The 14965-nt window shown below is 57.2% G+C and overlaps 1 protein-coding gene across 1 annotated transcript in view; it reads left to right on the top strand.

Moving 5' to 3' along the window:
* Positions 1-14965, top strand: part of CNTN2 (contactin 2) — a 33210-nt gene that overhangs the window by 920 nt on the left and 17325 nt on the right. Inside the window, exon 2 of the mRNA XM_085561264.1 lies at positions 11579-11682. Coding sequence (XP_085417390.1) covers positions 11628-11682 — 55 coding nt within the window. The 5' untranslated portion in view covers positions 11579-11627. The remainder of the gene's footprint in view (positions 1-11578; positions 11683-14965) is intronic.

Genomic DNA, 14965 nt, shown 5'->3' with positions numbered 1-14965 from the left:
GGGCACTCCAGACCCGGCCGGGGAGGAGCCGGGGGTGGTTTGGGCACTCCGGGCCCGGGCACAGCAGCCGGGGGTGGTTTGGGCATTCTGGACCCGGGGGTGGTTTGGGCACTCCGGACCCGGCCGGGGAGGAGCCGGGGGTGGTTTGGGCACTCCGGGCCCGGGCACAGCAGCCGGGGGTGGTTTGGGCATTCTGGACCCGGGGGTGGTTTGGGCACTCCGGGCCCGGGCACAGCGGCCGGGGGTGGTTTGGGAGCAGGGGCGGCCGCGGCGGTGGCACTTGTGGCAGCGCTGCGCGGCCGAGGTCAGGGCGGCTGTCAGCAGAAATGTCTCTTACGGAGGAAAGGAAAAAAAAAAAAAAAAAAAAAAAAAAGAAAGAAAAAAGGAATATTTCGGTTCTCAGCGATTGTCGCGAGGTTTTTTCCCGGCGCGTTCCGGCCCGAGGCACTTCGGGAGCGCGTTTGGGGGGGTCGGGCATCTCCAGCGTGCTGGGGGTGGGGGGTCCACAGAGGGTTCAGAGGGTTCTGCTGCCTAGAACTACTTCAGCAGCCCCAGAAGGAGCTGGCAGAGCCCTGAGCAGCCCCGGAGTCTCCTCGCCACGGAGGGAGCAGCGGGGACGCCGGGGTGTCCCAGTTCCCCTTCCTGAGGGCAGATCCCAGGGGTGCTCCCAGGGCAGATTTGGGGGTGCTCCGGGGGGGTTTGTGTGTCTGGGGCTGTGCCAGGGACACGCGGGGTTGTGCCAAGCCGCGGATCCGTTCCCCCGCGGGCATGGGGGGCACCCCACAATCAGGGCACCCCTCTGCTCCCATTCCCAGAGGGATGGAAGCTGGGGGGGGCTTCCTGGGGCTCCTTCTCGCGTCTTCAAACCGCCCGAGATGCCTCCTCACCCCACCCACGCTGACCCCAAAACTCCCCCGGGCTGGCCCCGACCCCCGTCAGCCCCCAGCGTTATTCCCGCGGCTGGACCGGGCGGATTCCCGGGAGATCGCGTCTCTCCCGGGAAACACCGGTGGCTGTGAGGATGGGAGGCAGCAGCCTCCGCATCCCGGAGCTGCGAGAAATCCCGAGGCTTTCCCGGAGCCCCAGCTCGGCCCTGCTCCTCCCAGGCGGATCCAGGAGGAATTCTGAGGGCTCAAAGCTGCAGCAGGGAACCTCGCGGGAGATTCAGGATCAAGAAATGAACGTCTCCAGGCTGGGTGTTTGGGATTTAGCACTGCGGAACAACCCCAGAAACCTCTTGCTTTGCTCAGCAGCGGATCCCAAACTTCCCAGAAATAACTGAGCTTTCCAAGGGGTGACTCAGAATTCCCAAAAACTCCAGAAAAAGGCAGATGGGGAGGTCCTGTCCACCCCAGCTGCACTTGAGCTCAGGTAGAGTGAGACAAAGGATTCCCAACGCTCCTCTCCATCCCCTGATTAATTCCTACAAAACTGAGCGGCCACTTTTATCCCTTTGGAATATTCGCAGGGGATTTGATGGTCTGGGTTAGGATTTTCTCCGCGGATTTACCACAAATAAACCATAAAGGGCAGAAAACCCAAACCGCACCGTTAGGATTTCACACAGCACGTGGAAAAATGGGAATATTTCCCGTGATAAAATGGGAACCCACGTGGAGCTGAGCCCACGTTAAAGCTGTCAAAGGGGCGCTGGAAATGCCCAAAATCCAAATTATCCATGAAATACCTGAGGGGAGGCTGAGCCCTCGCGGGTGTCTCTGGCCGTGGCACTGTGTCCCTGTCGCCGGCAGTGCCACCACGCCCGGAGGGTGAGGCTGGCACCGCGCAGCCCCGGAGCTCCTCGCACCTCCCGGGATCTCCCGGCGGCTCCGGGAGCCGCTCCCGCCTCAGCCGCGCTCCCGGGATCGCGGCTGGCTCCCGGAGCCGCCCGGAGCTCGGGATGGGGCCGGGGAGATCGGGGTGGGATTTACAGGGAATTTGGGATGGGGTTCAGGGAGATCTGGATGGGATTTACAGGGAATTTGGGATAGGGTTCAGGGAGATCGGGGTGAGATTTACAGGGAATTTGGGATGGGGTTCAGGGAGATCGGGATGGGATTTACAGGGAATTTGGGATGGGGTTCAGGGAGATCTGGATGGGATTTACAGGGAATTTGGGATGGGGTTCAGGAAGATCGGGATGGGATTTACAGGGAATTTGGGATAGGGTTCAGGGAGATCGGGGTGAGATTTACAGGGAATTTGGGATGGGGTTCAGGGAGATCGGGATGGGATTTACAGGGAATTTGGGATGGGGTTCAGGGAGATCGGGGTGAGATTTACAGGGAATTTGGGATAGGGTTCAGGGAGATCGGGGTGAGATTTACAGGGAATTTGGGATGGGGTTCAGGGAGATCGGGATGGGATTTACAGGGAATTTGGGATGGGGGTTCAGGGAGATCTGGATGGGATTTACAGGGAATTTGGGATAGGGTTCAGGGAGATCGGGGTGAGATTTACAGGGAATTTGGGATGGGGTTCAGGGAGATCGGGATGGGATTTACAGGGAATTTGGGATGGGGGTTCAGGGAGATCTGGATGGGATTTACAGGGAATTTGGGATAGGGTTCAGGGAGATCGGGGTGAGATTTACAGGGAATTTAGGATGGGGGTTCAGGGAGTTTGGGATGGGATTTACAAGGAATTTGGGATGGGGGTTCAGGGAGATCTGGATGGGATTTACAGGGAATTTGGGATGGGGTTTCAGGGAGATAGGGATGGGGTTTCAGGGACTTAGGAACGGGGGTCTCAGGGAGTTTGGGTGAGGAGCTCGGGATGGGATTTCCAGGGAGATTGGGATGGAGTTTTAAGGGAGATTGGGGTGGGATTTTCAGGGAGATTGGGGTGGGGTCTCAGGGAGTTTGGGATGGGGTTTTCAAGGAGATTGGGATGGAGTTTTAAGGAAGATTGGGATGGAATTTTAAGGGAGATTGGGGCGGGATTTCCAGAAAATTTGGGTGGGGTTTTCGGGAAGTTCAGGATGGGATTTCCAGGGAGTTTGGGTGGGGTTTTCAGGGAATTTGGGATGGCGATTTCCCCATCTCCCACGGGTTTGCTCAGCGCGGCTCTCCAGCTGCACAAAATCCCTTTCCCTGAACCCAAAATCTTTCCTTTTCCATTACCAACACCCCCGGTCCCGTTGTAAAATCCAGGATCCCACTGGGATGATCCAAGGGAGGCGTCCTGGGGAGCACAAGGGACATTCCCAGCCGGAGCCGGCTGCGAACCCCAACCCCAGCCCTGCCCAGCAACCCTGACCCTAAATTCGGACATTTATTACCTACCGCGCAGCCCTAAGAAAGATCCATAAAAACCAGGCGGGACCAGGAAAATCTGCCCAGTGCTGATCCCTGACAAGGCTGGGAATGTTCGGAGCCCGAACCCCAAACCCAAGGGCGGCAGGGAAGGTTGGACACGGGGCTGGAGCATCCCAAAACAAACCCGGGGAGCAGAGGGGCGATTTGAACCCCAGCGTCCCCTGGGCGCTGCTGCCCCTCCCAGTATGACCAGTACAAGCACTGGGAGGGCTGAGGGGCTCCGGGAGGCTGGGGAAGGTCCCTGGAACCAGGCAGGGATCCCCAAAACCCCAAAACCTTGGGAAGGTTCTTGCTGTTGGATCGGGGCTCCCCTTTCCATCCCCCTTTTTCCAGGAGGTTTCCCGAGCTCCCCGCTTGTTGTTCCCGACTCCCGGGAGCACTTCCAGCGGCAGAACGGGGGAAAATGAACATTTCCCGGGAAAAATGAACAGTTCCCGGGGAAAAGGAACATTTCCCGGGAAGAAGGAACAGTTCCCAGGGAAAAGGAACACCTCCCGGGAAGAAGGAACAGTTCCAGGGGAAAGGGACTATTTCTCGGGAAAAGGAACATTTCCCGGGAAAGGGGAGCATTCCCCAGGAAAAGGGACTATTTCCAGGGAATAGAGAATATTTCCCAATAAGAAGGAACATTTCCCGGGGAAAATGAACATTTCCCGGGAAAAAGGAACATTTCCCGGGAAGAAGGAACATTTCCTGGGAAGAAGGAACATTTCCCGGGAAAAGGGAACATTTCCCGAGAGGCGTTGGCAGCACCGGCAATGTGCCTGTGGGAATATCTGTGATTTTAAGAGGCGCTGACCCGGATTTGGGGCCGGCATCGCCTCCCGAATTCCCGCTGGGATCGCTCCTGGGGGGATTTCCAGACTCCCAGCCGCTTTCCTGCTGCTCTGGGCTGAGCTTTGCGTTGGAGCTCGAGTCTGGAGGGGAGTTTAGAGCCGCAGCCCCGTCCCAGCCTGGGGGGATTCCCTCCCCGAGCCGAAATTCCCTGCGGGCTGGAGATCCATGGAAAAATCTCCCGGATCTTCCCGCTGGTCCCCTTGGCTTTGTCACCTGTGACCCGAGGTGACCCAAGCCCAGAACCCCCAGGAGCTCCAGCTCCAACCCCCTGGGAATTTTCCAAGGGATATTTGCATAGCATCCTCCCCGAGATGGGAACGGGTTTGTTTGGAGAGGAAAAAGAGAATTAAAATATAATTAAAATAAAATATAAAATTAAATAGGAAAAGGAAAAGGAAAAGGAAAAGGAAAAGGAAAATTGGAAAAGGAAAAGGAAAATTGGAAAAGGAAAATTGGAAAAGGAAAATTGGAAAAGGAAAATTGGAAAAGGAAAAGGAAAATTGGAAAAGGAAAAGGAAAAGGAAAAGGAAAAGGAAAATTGGAAAAGGAAAAGGAAAAGGAAAAGGAAAAGGAAAAGGAAAAGGAAAAGGAAAAGGAAAAATAATTTAATAAAAAAATAATAATAATTTTTAAAGCTCACTGCAAAGCTCAGATGTAAAATTCACTCTGCCCAGAGATGGAAAGTCCCACTGATAATAAAATATTCTTTTTTTTCCCCCACAATTCGATTTTCCCCCCAGGCCCACCCCGCCCACTCCCCTTTCCATGTCCGGGGCCAAAGGCACCTCCCGGCTTTGTCTCCCGCACAAAGGGAGAGTTGGGATGGAAACTCCCCCGAGCCCCGGGAACAGCGCGGAGCTGCGACCCGCGGGGCTGCGGCCAATTCTTCGGGAAAAGCAGGAGCAGGGAGAGAGGGAGCGGCCGGAGATCCTGCTGGGATCTCACCAGAGCCGGGAACAGAAGGAGCCAAACCCCGGGAATTGACCCTTCTCAAGCCCGTTCTGTTCCCGTTAAATATATTAATTATTATTAAATATGTTAACGATTTTAAATGGTTGGTTTTAAATGATCGATTGTAAATTATCAGTTTAAGATCATCCGTGAATGACCCAGCAGTGCAGACAAGGGGCTGGTGCAGGGTGAGGGAATCTGGCTCATTCCATCCCATGGATCCCATGGATCCCATGGATCCCATGGATCCCATCCCATCCCATCCCATCCCATCCCATCCCATCCCATCCCATCCCATCCCATCCCATCCCATCCCATCCCAACCCGTGGATCCCATCCCATCCCACCCCATCCCATGGATCCCATGGATCCCATCCCATCCCATGGACCCCATCCCATCCCATGGACCCCATCCCACCCCATCCCATCCCATGGATCCTATTCCAAGGATCCCATCCCATGGTCACAGAATTGCATCCCAAGGGACCAGACCCAAAAATCCCCAGTCCCATCCCAACTAAAACCCCAGAAATATCCCCAGAAATCCGCCTGATTTTATCCCAGCCACAGCGGAGCAGGTTGGGTTGTGCCCACCCCTGGAGGGGAATTCTGCTCTTCCATTTCCTCCCGAAAATTCCAAATATTCCAGAAGTTGGCTGGCTGGAGGAGGACAGGGACTCAAAGGCCACAGCTCGGCTGGGATGGGGCACCTCAAAGTGGCAGCGGCCTCCGAGCTTGGAACAGCGGGAAAATTGGGAAAACCGGGAACAGTGGGAAAACCCAGAAAACTGGGAAAACCGGGAAAATTGGAACCAGCGGGAATAGGCGGAGCGGAGACCCCGTGCTCGCCCACCCAGCCTGGGCACGGTGTCCCTGTCCTGGCTGTCCCGTCAGGGCACAGGGGGGACACGGAGCCCGTCCCCGCTCGGTGCCACCCCGGCGCCCGGGAAGTGACGGATCCGCGGGGATTGGAGCAGATCCCGGCAGGGAAGGAGCCGGGGCTGGGAGCGCCATCTGCTCCCGCAGCCTGGGCCCCGCCGTGCTGCCAGCCGGGGACAGAGCCCTCCTGCTGTCCCCTTGCTGTCCCCTTCCTGTCCCCTTTCTGTCCCTTCTTCGTCTCCCCTCCTGCCCGTCCCCTCTGTCCCCTCTGTCCCTTCTCTGTGTCCCTGCCCGGCTCTCGGGGTGAGCGCAGGGAGCAGCGAGCCCAGGACTGGGGATGTGACCCCGTGGGCTCTGCCCTGGGAGGGGTGACAGGGTGGGACAGGGACGGGGACAGGGACGGGGACAGGGACAGGGACAGGGACAGGGACAGGGACGGGGCAGGGACAGGGACAGGGACGGGGCAGGGACAGGGACAGGGACAGGGACAGGGACAGGGACAGGGACAGGGACAGCGACAGGGACAGGGATGGGACAGGGACAGGGACAGGGACAGGGATGGGACAGGGACAGGGATGGGACAGGGACAGGGACAGGGACAGCGACAGGGACAGGGACGGGGACAGCGACAGGGACAGGGACAGGGACAGGGACAGCGACAGGGACAGGGACGGGGCAGGGACAGGGACAGGGACAGGGATGGGACAGGGACGGGGCAGGGACAGGGACGGGGACAGGGACAGGGACGGGGACAGGGACAGGGACAGGGACAGGAGGCTGCTGCTTGTGGCTCCTGCTGCTCCTCATCCTCACCCGGCAGAGCAGAATTGATCCAGGCACAGGAAGAACATTTGGGGATTTTTCCACCGCTCCAAGGGTGATCCGAACCCACCCGGGCAGGACAGAGGGGTGTGGGACCCTCCAGAAATGTTTTGGGGACACATCTTGTGGCTGGGGACCACAGCACCCCCGCCATGGGGTCCTGACCCCTACCAGAGCAGGGACCCCCAAACTGCACTTTGGGGTCTGGTTGGGGTGACAGAACTCCACCCCAAGCCCCCAAACCCCTCTTTTGGTCCTTGTCTGGAGCCTTCCTCGCTCAGGATGGGTTTGGAGTGGACCTGGAGCCACCGACAGATCCGAACCCAAAAAACTCGCCCGGAGTTTTCCTCTCAATCCATCCCTGATTTCCAGGACAAACCCGTGCCAATGAGCCCGTTTGTCCCTCCCCAGCCACGCTGTGCCAGGACGGACACGATGTCCCCAACCTTGGGAAGGTTCTGAGAGTCACAATCCAGGGGACATCACACGCCTGCCCTTTCCAGCTTTAGCCACGATCCCGAATAAAAGAGGCACAGGAGGAAACCCAGCCTGGCTGGACCCGGAGCGATCCTTCCCTGGGGAATGCTGCGGCAGAAGGAGCTGCCCCACTTAATCCCAAATGCTGCTCTGGCGGCTGAGTGCAGGAGATGGAATTACACCGATTTATCCCGGTAATGGATAGCGCCGGACGCGGCATCTCCTGCCAAAATCCACCCCTGACCTCCCCAAAATCCCGCTGGAATCGTCCTCCAGAGGATGCAGCTCCGCAGTCAGGGCTGGGGGTGCTGTTCCGGGCAGTTCCTCCTCTCCAAATCCCCCCGAGCTCCCCCGCTCCTGGATCGCTCCCGGAGGGACGGGACCGTGTGGAGCCCTCCCGGAGGTGTCGGTGACAGCTCCATCAGCGGCGGTGACAGATCCCCCTCAGGACAGCAGCCGGCTCTCGGGTGGCTGTCAAAACACCCCGGGAACAGGGGAAAACTGCTCCCTGTGGCCCTTCCCGAGTTAGGGATGAGAGCAGGGCTCAATTTCCAGTGCAGAGTTCCCGAGCTTTGGAGGAGCTGGGGGTCGGATCCAGGATCAGGAGCTGGGGATTGGATCCAAAATCCACAACTGGGGGTTGGATCCAGGATCAGGAGTTTGGGGTTGGATCCAGGATCAGGAGCTTGGGGGTTGGATCCAGGATCCACAGCTCAAGATTGGATCCAGGATCCACAGCTCGGGGTTGGATCCAGGACCAGGAGCTTGGGGTTAGATCCAGGATCCACAGCTCGGGGTTGGTCCAGGACCAGCGGCTTGGGGTTGGATAAATCTAGGGAATGTCAGAGAAATTCCCTGGATTTCAGAGCTGCCCCAAGGAGCCTCCACCCCTGGGAGGGAGGACGGGTCCAACCCCGACCTTCTCCCGCTGCCTGCTCCTTATGGAAGGGATTTCAACTGACAGGGAGTGGGTTTAGACGGGATATTGGGAGGAATTCCTGGCTGGGATGGAATTCCCAGAGAAGCTGTGGCTGCCCCATCCCTGGAGATGTCCAAGCCCAGGCTGGAGCCACCTGGGATAGTGAAAGATGTCCCTGCCCATGGCAGGGGGTGGGATGGGATTTAAGTTCCCTTTCCACCCAAACCAGTCCAGAATTCCACTGGAAAAACAACAAAGCCCAGCTCTCCCCCTCTCTTTGCTTTTTGTTTTCAAAGTGTGAGGGGGAGAGGGAACAAAGGAAGCAAAGCTGCAGCCGGAGCCTTCCCGGGCAGCTGCCGGGGCTCAGCAGAGGATTCAGGCTCGGGAAACGGGGCTGGAAGCGCCGCAGCAAAAACTCCCCGAGTTTAATTTGCAGCCGCTGGTGCAGGAACAGCTCCACCGCTCCCGCCTCTCCCAAACCCCGGAGCAAGGGAACGGCGGAGATTTGGAAAAGTCAACTCATTAATTAACGCAGGGCTGGCGTCTCCCGCAACCCCGCAGCGCGGCCGGCTCAAAGCCACCCCTTGTCCCCAGGGCGGAGGGACAGGCCAGGGGAACAAAGGGACAGTGTTGGCTGCAGGGCCGTGGGCTCGGGACGCTGTTTGGGGCAGGATTCTCGGTGACATCAAGTGACTCCATGTGACCGAGCCACTCCAGGGCTGCTGGAACGAGCGGATTCTGCGTGGGAGTGTCTCCCGCCCCGCTGCGCTCTGTCCCCAAATTCCCTGTCCCTGCCACAGCTCGTGCCTCTCCCACCTGGAGCTGCCACCTCCCTCTGGCAGCCGTTCCTCCCTCCCCGGCCGGGCGGGATAATGAAGCTCCAGTTTTATTCTGGGGCCTGTCAGGGAACAGAATCCCAGCAGGGCTGAGGGCGGCTGTCCCTTCTTTGTCCTTCCTGTCCCCTCTGTCCCCTCCTGTCAGTCCCCTATTTATCCCCTCCTGCCATTCCCTATTTCCCTCTCTGTCAGTCCCCTCTGTCCCTCTCTGTCCCGTGTCTGTCCACCTGTCCCTCTCTGTCCCCTCTCTGTCCCCTCTTTCCCCTCTCTGTCTCCCCTGCCCCTCTCTGTCCCCTCCTGTCAGTCCCCTCTCTGTCCCCTCTTTGTCCCCTCTCTCTGCCCCCTCCGTCCCTCTCTATCCCTTCTTTCCCCTCTCTGTCCCCCCTCTGTCCCCTCTGTCCATCTCTGTCCCCTCTCTCTGTCCCTCTCTGTCCCCTCTGTCCCCCTTCTGTCCCTCTCTGTCCCTCTCCGTCCCCCCTGTCCCTCTCTATCCCCTCTGTCCCCTCTGTCCCCTCTGTCCCCCTGTCCCCTCCCGTGTCCCCTGCCCGGCTCTCAGCTGCTCCGGGCGCTGGGATCCATCCCTGGGACCCGGACAAAGCACACCCCGGGATTTGGGGGCGCTGGCCGCTCCCCTGTCTCTGGGCGAGGACACAAAGAGCCCGGCTGGGCTCCGCTGTTTGCTCAGGTGCTGCCGGTAATGAGCGGGGGCTGGGCAGGGGCAGCGCATCCCCCGGGACGGGCTAATCCCCGCTCCGAGCTCGGGGCGGACAGATGGGCAGGGGCAGGGCCGGGAGCAGCACCAGCTGGAGCAGGGGATGAGCAGCAGGAGCGGCCCCGCAGCTCCTGGCAGCATCTTCGGCTCCTCGCCGGGGCGTTCTGAGCAGGGCAGCGGGAATCGAGGTCCTGCCGGGCTCCCGGAGCGCTCCCTCAGCCGCTTCCAAAGGGTTTGTTAACAAAGAGGGGAAAACCCGCCCCAAATCCCTGCTGGAGTGCCCTGGGAAGAGGTGCCGGGGGTGGGGCTGCACAAAGAGCTCAGGGTTTGGTTGAGGGTTGATTTTTCGGGAAGTTTTGGGATCACAGGATGCTGTGGAAGAGACTAGGAAGGCCATCAGGAAGTGCCCCTGCACTTAAAGAGTTTCAGTTAAAGATTCCTTTGTCACAGGATCCCAAATCCTTGAGCGATTTGGGTTGGCAGAGACCTTAAAGCCCTTACAACCCATCCAGTGTCACCCCTGCCATGGGCGGGGACCCCTGCCTTTATCCTGGGCTGCTCCAAGCCCTGTCCAGTCTGGCCTGGGACACTTCCAGGGATGGGGAATCCTGTCCAGGGCATCCCAACCCTCACCAGCCAAGAATTCCTTCCTGACATCTTCATTATTTTCACAAAACCCCAAATTATTCCTCCCTTCTCACTCCCCACCAATACCCCTTGTGCTTCCCCCTTGGTGTTTTCCATCAAAAACTCTTGGAAAGGAGAGTTTATGGAGGAGGGGGGGAAGAACGGGAAACAGCAAAGGAGGAGGGACAACAATTCCTCTCCCTGATTGTCCCCTCCCATGGGGACAAAAAGAGCTCCTTCAGCAGCTCCTGCTCCTCCGGGCACCGCTGGAATTCTGCCCTGGAATGACTCTCACTTGGGCTGGTGGCCAGCGGGGAGGCACAGCTGGACTGTGGAGCCTCTGGAATTGCAGCCCCATGGAATATCTGGGGCTGGAAGGGCCCTGCTGACCCCAGACTCCAGAACCTCTGGAATTACAGTTCCATGGGATATCTGGGGCTGGATGGGCCCTGCTGACCCAACTCCAGATCCTCTGGAATTGCAGTCCCATGGGATATCTGGGGCTGGAAGGGCCCTGCTGACCCCAGACTCCAGAACCTCTGGAATTACAGTCCCATGGAATATCTGGGGCTGGATGGGCCCTGCTGACCCAACTCCAGATCCTCTGGAATTGCAGCCCCATGGAATATCTGGGGCTGGATGGGCCCTGCTGACCCAACTCCAGATCCTCTGGAATTACAGTTCCATGGGATATCTGGGGCTGGAAGGGCCCTGCTGACCCCAGACTCCAGAACCTCTGGAATTACAGTCCCATGGAATATCTGGGGCTGGATGGGCCCTGCTGACCCAACTCCAGATCCTCTGGAATTGCAGCCCCATGGAATATCTGGGGCTGGAAGGGCCCCGCTGACCCAACTCCAGATCCTCTGGAATTACAGTTCCATGGAATATCTGGGGCTGGAAGGGCCCTGCTGACCCCAGCCTCCAGATCCTCTGGAATTACAGTTCCATGGGATATCTGGGGCTGGAGGGGCCCCGCTGACCCAACTCCAGAACCTCTGGAATTACAGTCCCATGGAATATCTGGGGCTGGATGGGCCCCGCTGACCCAACTCCAGAACCTCTGGAATTGCAGCCCCATGGAATATCTGGGGCTGGATGGGCCCTGCTGACCCCAGCCTCCAGAACCTCTGGAATTACAGTTCCATGGGATATCTGGGGCTGGATGGGCCCCTCTGACCCCGCTGTGTGTCCCCCCCAGGGCCGCCGTCCCCACGTGCCCGTAGAGGCTCCGCAGGATCCGGCGCAGGATGGGAGGCACCGCTGGATTCATCTGCACTTCCCTGGCCGTCGGAACCTTCCTGGGTGAGAAATTCCCGTGGGAGCAGCGGGACGGGCTGGCGGAGGCGGAACATCCCCCGGGATTCCCCGGGAACCTCCTGCCCGCGGGATGCGGCGCTGCTGAATCCCAAATCCCCGCCTGGTTTGGGATGGGCTGTTCCCTGCCTGTGCTATTCCCAACATCCCTCTGGGCCGGGAATGTTTCACACAATTCCCCCTTTCTAAACCCAGACTGAGGGAGGTGCAGGAGGAATTTCCTCCTTCCAGTGGGATCCGTTCCACTCCCCATCCTGCTTCTTCCAGGGATTCCTTGCTGGCCTCACCCTGAAAAGGTCCCCCTGTTCCTGAGGGAGCATTTCTGGGTGCCAGGGAGGATTTCTGGATTGCAGGGATGATTCCCAGGTCTCAATGACCACTTCTGGATCTCAGGGAGGATTTCTGGGTCTCAGGCATAAATTCTGGATCTTAGGGACCATTTCCAGAGCTCAGGGAAAAATTCCAGATCTCAGGGACATTTCTGGATGTCGGAGACCATTTCTGGATTTTGGGGACCATTTCCAGACCTCAGGGCCCATCCCTGGATCTCAGGGAGAAGGTCTGGATCTCAAGGACCATTTCTGGATGTCAGGGACCATTTCCAAACCTCAGAGACCATTTCTGGATCTCAAGGACTATTTCTGGATTTATGGGATGATTTCTGGATTTTGGGGACCATTTCCAGATCTCAGAGACCATCCCTGGATTTTAAGGACAATTTCTGGATTTTGGGGATGATTTCTGGATTTTTGGGGACCATTTCCAGATCTCAGGGCCCATCCCTGGATCTCAGGAAGGCTCAGGCTGCTCCCTGCAGGTCCCTTTTCCGCAGGGAGACATTTCCTCCCTGGCTGAGACTGGATAATGTCCTCCAGCCAATCCATCAGCCCCAGCAGAGCCTGCTGGCCCATCCTCATACATATCTAATTACCTTTTAATGTTCTCTGCATCCCCGAGGAGGCCCAGGCAGGGCTGGATCCGGAGGCAATTATCCCGCTTGGAAATCAGCCTGACCCCGGAGCGGCCACGGGGCCGGACTTGGGGTCTCCCACCAACCACCTGAGCTCAGGAAAACCCCCCAAAATCCCACCCTGGGAAGCCTGGGAGGGTGATTTTCACTGACCTTTGGGTGGTGGTGCCACGCAGCTCTGAGGGCAGCTGGGACAGGGGGAAGAAATCCTGGGAATACGAGGAGGGATCGGGACAAAAGGATGGGAACGATGGATGAGGCTCAGGGAAATGTTATGGAGTGGGAAAAGAGCCAAAACCTCCAGGTCTGGAGGGGGATTTAAATATTTAAAGCTTCTGAAGTGCACAGAGACCACTCTAAAATCCCAAACTTTCCCCAGCTTTTGTTCAGTTGGGGAAACCTCTGGAAAATCTGGGAATCCAAGCCCTGACCCTTTGTTCCTCAGAAAGCTGCTCATTAAAACAACCCAAAATCAGCCTCGGCTCCTCAGAGAGCTGATCCTCAAAAAAAACCCAAAACAACCAAACAAAAACAAACCAACAAAAAACCCCAAAATCCAGTTGGATTCTGGGCATCAAACTCCTGTAAAACCAATTTATTGCCCAGCTCCCCGCTGCGATCCAGGAGCTCCAGGGCCATGCTCTGGATGTCCTCAGAAAAAGGAATTCAGCTTGGAAAACATTTCACCAAGGAAATTCATCTTTTCCTGGGCTCAGCACAAAGTGCAGCCTCCTGCACACCTGGACTTTCCAGGCCAGGCTCTCAGCAAATTCCTAAAAAAATCCTAAAAAACAACCCAAAAGGGAGGCTTTGGAGTCACCTCCCTGCAGCTGCTTCTCCCAATCTTCATTTTCAGGTGTTCTGCTTTCACCTGTTCCTCATGATTTTGGGGCTATTTATCATTTTCTCTGGTACTGAAGGTTATTCCAGAGGCACGGTGGGGTTTTTCCCGTTGTCCCAGCTCTCCCAGCTGGATGGAACACGGAAAATTCCCAGGTCACTCTGCCCCTTTGAAATTCAGCTTAAAAACCTTTATTTTGTGTCCTCTCCCTGTTTTCCTAATGTCAGACCACCAGGACAGACCCTGCATTGGCAACACTAAAAATTGGGAATTCTGGGGTGGCAGAATGGGCCCAGATCAGTCTCAGAAGTTCTGGGATTTATCAGTTCTTTATTTTAACCTTATCCCCACCTCGTTAATAGTTTAATTACTGCCTTAATCAACCCCTGATTTGTTTAATGAGCGAAATCCAAGCGTTTCACCCCCAGAACCTTGGAATTGTGGATTAAAATTCACCTGAACCCCTGGCATCGATTCCAAGTGGGAAAATCGATGCCTGGCACTGGCAGCCACGACCTTGGCAGGGACAAAGGGACAGCAGAGGAGAGCAAGGGGACACAGGCTCCAGGTGGGATCAGGAGGGAGGATGGGCCTGATTTGGCTTGATTGGAATAAAAAATCCCACAGGGAAGGGCAAGGATGGGAGTGGTACCAATAGATATTTTATTTGTTAAATAAATATACATGATTTACCTTATGCTCCCTAATTAATCCCCAAATTCAAGCTGTTCGGCCTGGATCCTGTCCCCGCCATCTATCAGAGCACAATTAACTCATCTATCAGCACTCAATTAATTCTTCCTCATTAATCCCCCATTAACTCATTATCGTTTCCCCACCCCCGGTCAGCAGAGTTTATTCCAGCCGGGGCTCCCTCAGCACTGACACAAACGGGAGAAGATTCCCAGATTTTCCTTTAGGAGCAGAGCCATCCTGGAAGGAAAACATTGCTGGCTGGGAGGGGAAACAACCCCAAACCCGCTGCGTTTCCTTCATCCCAAAAAATCCCGGCTCGGCGCCTCTCCCCATGTGGCACCGGGGACCATCCTGTGAGCGCATCCTTGCGGAGCCGGGATAATTGCCTGGAGCAGGGACACGGCGAGCAGCTGCTCCCAGCCCGGAGCCAATTAGCAGCACCTCTATTGCATCCCATTGTATCCCATCCCATCCCGTGGATCCCATGGATCCCATTGCATCCCATCCCATTCCGTGGATCCCATCCCATCGCATGGATCCCATGGATCCCATCCCATCCCATCCCATGGATCCCATCCCATCCCATCCCATGGATCCCATTGCATCCCATCCCATGGATTCCATCCCATCCCATGGATCCCACCCCAGGGATCCAATCCCATCCCATCCCGTCCCATCCCATCCCATCCCATCCCATCCCATGGATCCCATCCCATGGATCCCATCCCATGGATCCCATCCCATGGATCCCATCCCGTCCCGTC

The sequence above is a fragment of the Lonchura striata genome, chromosome 26, assembly GCF_050655825.1.
Source record: "Lonchura striata isolate lonStrDom1 chromosome 26, ASM5065582v1, whole genome shotgun sequence".
In the NCBI taxonomy this organism is placed as follows: Eukaryota; Metazoa; Chordata; class Aves; order Passeriformes; family Estrildidae; genus Lonchura; species Lonchura striata.
This window is presented reverse-complemented; position numbering and strand designations above follow the sequence as displayed.